This window comes from Sinocyclocheilus grahami, unplaced genomic scaffold (assembly GCF_001515645.1).
Source record: "Sinocyclocheilus grahami isolate Dianchi unplaced genomic scaffold, SAMN03320097.WGS_v1.1 scaffold677.1, whole genome shotgun sequence".
NCBI lineage: Eukaryota > Metazoa > Chordata > Actinopteri > Cypriniformes > Cyprinidae > Sinocyclocheilus > Sinocyclocheilus grahami.
In genome coordinates, this window is record NW_015505856.1 from 574,975 (window position 1) to 582,902 (window position 7,928).

General features: G+C 39.2%; 1 protein-coding gene across 1 annotated transcript in view; it reads right to left on the minus strand.

The window, feature by feature from the left end:
• Positions 1–235: 235 nt before the first annotated feature.
• Positions 236–7,928, minus strand: part of LOC107559184 (roundabout homolog 2-like) — a 187,103-nt gene continuing 179,410 nt past the window's right edge. Inside the window, 4 exon segments of the mRNA XM_016242940.1 lie at positions 236–480; positions 617–793; positions 2,264–2,518; positions 2,985–3,143. Coding sequence (XP_016098426.1) covers positions 479–480; positions 617–793; positions 2,264–2,518; positions 2,985–3,143 — 593 coding nt within the window. The 3' untranslated portion in view covers positions 236–478.

The window sequence follows — 7,928 nt, forward strand, 5'->3', positions numbered from 1 at the left end:
ACAACATAATTTATATGGCACCACAGCCCATCAATTCACATATCGTACAAACGACCAACAGCGTAAGAGGGAGGAGAGCGCAGAAACAGAACTCGGCTTGCATAGCAATGCAATAACAATAATGTCATTTTCCATCTCCGATGTCAAGAATATATTTACAGGAAACTTGATTTCCTTTTCACAAGTTCACCAAAGCTGGGCGACTCAGATCTCAGGCCTTCCATTGTTTTTTTTATTTTGTCCTCAACATTTTTCTTTTTTTCTGTGAATGAATAGTTTAAGGAGGAAGGTGAGGGATGTTGCGGATCTTGTGGGTTGCATGTCCATCTTTACATCACATTTACAGTTTGTCCTTTTCATATTTTTTTCTTTTTTTTTTCCTTCTTCCTTCCAAAGCTTTACGAGTTCATTGCACCAAGCAGGTGAGGCATTTCCAGAACAGATAAAGGCATTCTTCAGTTTCCATCAAAAAGGCTCACTCTGTAAACAATAGAAAGAGAACATGCCAGTCAGTTAGTTTTTTATACAGCTCTAGAAAAGGTAAACCAGCAATACGACCAGAAAACATCAAAGTTCCAAACTTAGAGTTGTACCAGAATAACCTGTTCAGACTCACATAACTCTCCAGAGTACTGCGTGTTGGTCCCCATGTAGCTGCTTTCGCCCTGGTACTGTCCCCTCGTCCCTTCACCTTTACGAGAACCCGTTGACCCTTTAGAAGAGGCCGTCCCAGATGAGCTGTGGCCCCCAGGAGATGGGAATGATGGTTTGTTGTATGGCAATATGGCCTCTTCTGAAATCATACAAATATCCAAACCATACATTTAGTGGCAATTAAAATTGTTTTAGCTTTTTCAGTTTGGAACATGTTCATGATTGGTTTCTGACTAATACCGAGGTGACCAACTCTTGGCAGCTTTGACCAAACCCTACTCATTAGTAATATGCTCCAATGGCTAAGTGAATCTCCACACCAAAGTTTAATATGAAAATTAAGACATATGAGACCAAACCATACAGGTTGCCCAACCCACATCCCCCTTTGTGTCGAGCCAGATCCAGGCCTGGTTCTTTATGCTTCGTTTGGGCTGGAAACCCAAAATGGTGGATCCTAATGATCAGACAGGCACAGATGGAGCTCGGCTTCATTGCAGCGTGTGTGTGTATACAGTGAAAAATGAGGGCTGGAACGATTAGGGTACATCTGTGCAGCTAAGTGTGCCTCCTGTCTGCTGGTTCCTGGAGAAGGCCGGTGTTAGCCATGGAAGAGCTCAGTAAGAGGGGGAGACAAGGCAATCTGTTTGCCCCAGCTTGGCTTCCTTACAGCAGGGACCATAAATGAACGCCAAGGGTCCACAGCTGGTGCTGTCAAACATCTGCCTCTGATGACCACGATAGCAAGATAATATTTTACAGACCTGCTCTGCTGAATTAAGAGTGTTTACTATGCTAGATTGATTCAACTCATGTGGACATGTAAGATCAGGTTCAGGTCTTTCATAAAAACATATTTCATATTTTGTGTCATTTAAAAGGAAGTCAAAACCCCAAGAGGCAATTTCTGCTGAAGACTTGGGCCAGGCTGATTAGAGATAGCTTGGTGCTGGTCTACTTTGGAAGCTGATTGACCAAAATGTCTTTCTGGAAATGAGTGTTGACTAAGGACATCTTGGTGCTGAAGACCAAGTCCAGTCTTAAGTTGGGTAGCACAAGTTTGGTGTTGGCCTAGTTTTTTGCTGGTCTAGTTGGTGAACCATTAAAATTTTGGAAGCTGGTTGACCAAAATGTCTTTCTGGACAAGGTGGTTGACTAAGGAAGTCTTGGTGCTGAAGGCCAAGTTTAAAATTAAGCTGTTTAGCACTAGTTTGGTGTTGGCCTAACTCAGTGGTGTCCAGTCCTGCACCTTGAGGGCCACCTTCCAGACTTTAGTTTCAACATACCTGACAAGAAGTTTCTATCCCTCTTGATTGGTTTAGATGTATTATTTAGGGTTGGAGCTGAACACTGCAGGACTTTGGCCCTCCAGGAGCAGGACAGGACAGCTGTGGCCTAGCTGATGAACAGCCTGGCTATGCTGGTTTGGATTCTTGGAAGCTGGTTGAAAAAGAACTCCTTGGTGTACAAGTAACTACCTAACTAGTATCACCTGTTTGGAACCAGTATTCAAAATCTAACACTGATTCTAGTGTGGTTTCTCCTTTATGTCTCATTTTAAGACCTCAATGTGTAAACAGAGTTTAAGGTAAACCGTCCATCATCCTACCTGAAACAGGACAATTTTTCTGTCCTCTTCTGCTCTCTTCTCCTCTATCTATGGATCCCAGTCTATCCTGGGCATGTTGGTGGCGCTCCAGTGAGGTTCGGGCCTGCCGGTCCAAGGAACTCTTCATCTCCTCTAGGCCCATCATGGGTTGCCTCTCCAAGGAGCAAGCCTTGTGGTCAGAGGGGTTGGGCACGTTCCTCGCCCCCTGGACACGAGCTGTCTGGCAGGGTGGAGGCTCTGGTGGTGGAGGCAGATCTGGGAAAGAAGCAGGAAGGACCACTTGAATTCAAACAATAGGTATGGCATTTCCATTTATGCACATTGTACATTTATCATCATTTGACATTAGGTGTCTTTTGTGTCTACATAAATGCCCTCAAAAGGGTAATATTGATTTAATTCTGTTTGATAAATTATTATAATGGCTTGGATATTAGCTATTGCTACATGCATTTGCTTATGACCCCAACTGTCTCCTTTAACCAATGCTGACTTTCACATTAATTCGATAAAACATGCAAGAGAGATCTGCTATCTACTGTAATGTTTTTTGGCCTTCAAACGTGGTCTAAACCAAATTAATTAATCTGTGTGTCATTGCATACATAATTCATTAACTGATATATACAGTATTTTTGGTTTAGTCTTCATGGATTAAATTGATCTAAACTAAACCAGGCTTTGGAATTATCTGTTAAGTAAAAACTGGACTAAACCTTACCATCAGCGCTGGCATCACGGCGGTGCGGGGCAGTGCCAGGGCCTTTGTGTTTGCGGGTGGGCCTTGCTGCCCGCTGGTGACCCAGGCTGTGTGTGCCCACCGTGCTTCCATCTGTGGAGAATGGGCTAGCGGGACGAGGTCTATGAGGTAGACCTTTATCTGCAGGGAGCAAAGAACTTTGGTTAGCTCAATGTTATCGAAACGCTACTTACAGAGATGATAAACGAATCTTGAAAGGGAAGCATGGCAGGATGCTCAGGAGGAGGGCGTATAGCTTGTTAGTTTGATTCAGAAGCAACAGAATCAATCAATACATTTAATTTCTATTGCAAAGCCTGTTGGAGAAACGGTTTAAGATTGTAGAAATGGTTTCATTGAAGATCATTATGGAGTCAGAAAGAGGCATGAAGTCAAACTTGAAGTGCATGATAAAAGAAACTGAAGACATCAGCGCCAGATCTGTTTCCAGTTAATTAATTCCCTTGAAGTGTAAACCGAATCGCTTCACTGAAAGCGCAAGACCAAAACCCTGCTAAGTGAAAACAGCCATCGGCAACACCAAGCAAATCCATAAAGATGTTAGTATTTGCACCGCACTGCTTCACCAAGAGTACACCAACGTAAAATCAGAAAGCAGAAATGCATCTTCATTCTGTTAAGAGTGAGCCAAATTGCAGTTAGCAAACACCAGTCTTCCAGACTCGAATTCCTGTTTCCCCCAAACCGACCTCTCTTGCTCAAACTTGTGCCATCCAGACGGTAACCAGCCTTGTCTGCGGCCGCCACCAGGGCTCGTGCAAAGCTGCACTGGGTGAAGAATGAGCCGTCAGAGGAGCTGCCGGCACTAGACCTTCTGCTGGATAAGTTTCTGTCATCATCTTCTGAAGCTGAGCCCCAACCGTTCACCATAGAGCCTGGAGGGGAGCGGCCGCATGGGTGTTAGATTGACCAGGTTTGCTAGTTTTAAATTCCAGAAAAACGGGACGTACTCTGAGATTTTACTTTATAAATATGCAAATGCTAATAAATTATTAATGCCTTTATAAAGGCAAATGGTAATCTAAATTTATCAGAGTAATATAATGGGGCTTTGGTGTGTGCTGGAAATTATTATTCTCTTATCTAAATAAAGATGTGTTTTATAGCACAGGTGAGTTATGTTTGATAAGAGATGAGTCAGCCACCTTCATAATTATTAGGTATTGCCATTGTTGTGAAACTAATAAACAAGACAAAATGACTGAGGAGGGTAGATTATGGAAAACATTAACAGCCAAAACAAAACAAAGAAGCAAAACACCAAAGCACACAGAAACAGAGAAAAAAGATAAAACAAAAGAAAACAAACAAACAAACAACAACAACAAAATCACATCAAACAAAAAAATACAAAGCAAAACAAACTGACTGAGGAGGGTAGAATGGAAAACATAGAACAGCCAAAATACAAAAACAAACAAAAAAACAATACAAACAATACAAAACACGAGACAAAATGAAAAAAGAAAAACAAGAAAAAACAAAGACAAAACAAACAGAATAAAGGCTTGAGTCAATGAATCACTGTTACATTACAGTCATAATTTATTAACTAAAACATTTAATAATTGTTGGTTCACTAATCCAAGCTGTTAGTTTTTTTTCTTTCAGTAACATATCATACTTTCATCCTACATATAAACGTACACCCACCACCTGACTACACATCACGACCTCACTTCCTTTTGATTGCTCTGATGGGAAGGAACACATGCACCTGCGCATGGCCTGAGGTGAAGCAGCTGATATCGCACACAGAAACACGCAGCATGATCAAAGCAACCACACGGCTACGTGCTGTTCTTCTTCTTTGGCACTTGTCAGATTTATGGCATGGATTTTTTTGATTGATGGCAACCCGGCAAAAACATCCTCGGGGAAGCTGATGTGAGATGGCACGACTATTGTTTAATGATCCGAGAGGAAAGTTAAGGGTAATATATCTGGTTTTAAGTATGTTTCAAGATTTAATATCAAGCTAATTAGGTCTTGGTGACAGATTTATGTCAAGTATTGTTACAGTTTGTCAATGATAAAATACTTTCTATCCTAATATCCAGAAAAAGTAAAAACCCTCCAAAAGAATACACACTGAAATAGTGTAGTGCTTATAGCTTAAAAATGCAGCTTTTAAAAAATACTACTAAATTAATAGTTATTTATAAAAAGAATAGATAAATAATAATAATAATTTGTATTATAATATAATAAAAAAATTATATTATAGTATGTGCACATATAACGAATTTCAAAGCACTGATACAAAAAAGAAAAAAAAAAAATCAAAATACTTACTGCCCCACAGCTTAATATGCAGAAAAATTAAAAACACTCAAAAACACTCTCTTTTTTTGGTAGCATTAAAAAATATTTACTACTAAAAACTACAGTTATTTATAAAATAAATAATAATATGTATTGTTTTTATTATAAATACAATTAAACATTTTTTTTACTACTAATAATAAAAAATTTCTTTAAAAAAATAATAATAAACTTTTTGTATATATTTATAGTATTTAATAGTATTTATTTTTATTTAGTATTTAGTATTTATTTTTATAATATTTATTATATATAATTACTATTATTGAAAATCTGTGTGACTATATTTACAGTGTAAAGTAAATACTGCTTGTTGCATAAAACCCTTAAAAAATCGCAAATATACAAAGGATTTAAAAGCACCAACATACATTTAGTTTGTTTCTCTTGTCTAAAAAAGAAAAGAAGAATTGGAAGCAGACACACACACACACACACACAAAACTCTTCCTAGCATTCTCTTTCTTTTAATTTCCAAAGAAACTGCATACGGCTTTGTTTCGCTAAAAAAAGTTGAGTCCCTTGAGACTGTCTCTCAGCAAAGCAAGACTGCATATAATGAATTGGATGTGCTGGCAGAGACAGAGGCGGGTACAGAGCTCCACATCAGAGAGGACGGCTCCTGCAGAATACCTGCACAACGCCTCAGCGCCTCCTGCCTCCTCCAGAGACGACATCCTCTCTAACAACCAGCCACCTAAAACAGATTCCTGAAAATACCAAGCTTTCACTCTTCACCGTATAATAATGATGCCAGCTGCAAAACAATAACAATTCTCCGGCCAAAATAAATCCTGGATCATGTCCGCAAAACCAAATGTTTTTATACAGCGTGGCTCAACCATGAAAAGAACTTCCCACAAATTGTTGCTAATTTGGAGTTGGCAGTCACAAACGGCAATGTTTGAAGCTAGAATACTGTAGCTACTACAAATATGGGGCTAATACAGATTTTTTCCCCCCAGTAATGTCTATTTTTGACACAATTGAAGCGTCTTTCCATTCCGATAATCCACTGTTAATATTCACAGCTCGACTAAATGGAGTTACGCAGGACTGTAAAACTATTCCAACACCCTGCTGCCGTTAAAGCTGATTTACACTGCCCTGAGCCCTCATCTGCATATTGTTAAGCATCGTAATCATTCCCCTTGACGAGTAGGCGGAGACGCCTGCCTCAGGACACGTGACCTCACACTCTGCAGTCGGTGCAAGGTTTTATGGGAGCAAAGTGGAGCAGGACAGTGAGCTCACTGCTCACATTACAACTCCAATAAAACCCCCTCACTATTTCACAAACTCACAAGTTGTGTATGCAATAAATAATGAAACACAATAAAGGAAGATATGTTCCAGTGATCTTTATTTCACCTTAACTAAGCTGCCCAAAAGAAAGAACTGTTAAAACGGTTTTATTCTCTTCAGAAAGGACACATCTCTGCCTTCGGGTCTGGCAGGAACCCGGCACTAGTGTAGTGTCAGTTTGGTGCTATTGTGGGCAAAAACAAAGAACACTGGTGGAAGAAAGCAGTAAAAGGAAGCTGTCAAGAGGGTTACAGGAGGAAAGCACTGCTTTGTGTTTCACCAGATATCTCAGTCCAGAGAGATGTCAGAGACGACCAATACTACAGTGTTCAGGGGACCTCAGATGCACCCAGAGGCGGACTTAACCATTAGGCAAAGGTAGGCGACCGCCTTGGGCCCCCAAAAGCCAAGGGCCCCCTAAAATGCTTTTTATATGCGAGATGCGTGTTCAATGCGGACGTGCAAGTGGTTGCTCTGGTGTACATTACCACGACAACTGTCTGTGCGTCCGCGTTCAACGTGCTTCTTCAAAAGAGTAGGGCGATGTAGAAAATGGGGACGGAATCCCGGAATCTATTCATAAAAACGAATTTTACTGTGTAACGTGGAATGTGACGGAATGAACGGCGCAGACGCGAGTTTCGTTTGCTATTTAAGCACGTGCAACGCTCGCGGTTGTCGTCTGTAGTAGCTAAATAGAAAAATATTTTTTTTCCATTTAATATTCACATACACTAGTCCATATCGCGGTTTTGATTGAAGTGCACTGAATTGCATTTGATTTATTCATTCAATATTTGATGAATTCCGTGACATTGCTCGTTACACAGTAAACTTCTGTTGTGTAGCATTTTGAATGTACAAAAATTAAAGGGTTTGTTTAATTTTCATTGATTACCAGAAAAATTACCTTCATTTGATTACCAGAAAAATTAAAATACACAACACTAATTTCTAAAAAGTAAATAAAATTTAAATTTCATAGGGCCCTATTATTGTATACAAATTAATAAATTAAGTTGTTTTCATGAATTCAATTAATTAGATATGTTTTTGATTAAACCATTAAAATGGAATACAGAAAAATGGAAATGGAAATCGCAGAATTTGGGCCCTAAGAATGTAATTTTTGTTAAACTTTTAATAGGCCTAAATTTCTGCTAAATTATACAAGTTTCATGATTTTAATTAATTACACATGTTTTTTTGTTAAAATTTATTATAATCATCCAGAAAAATTTAAACGAAAAAAAAAAAACTGAATACAAAAAAATT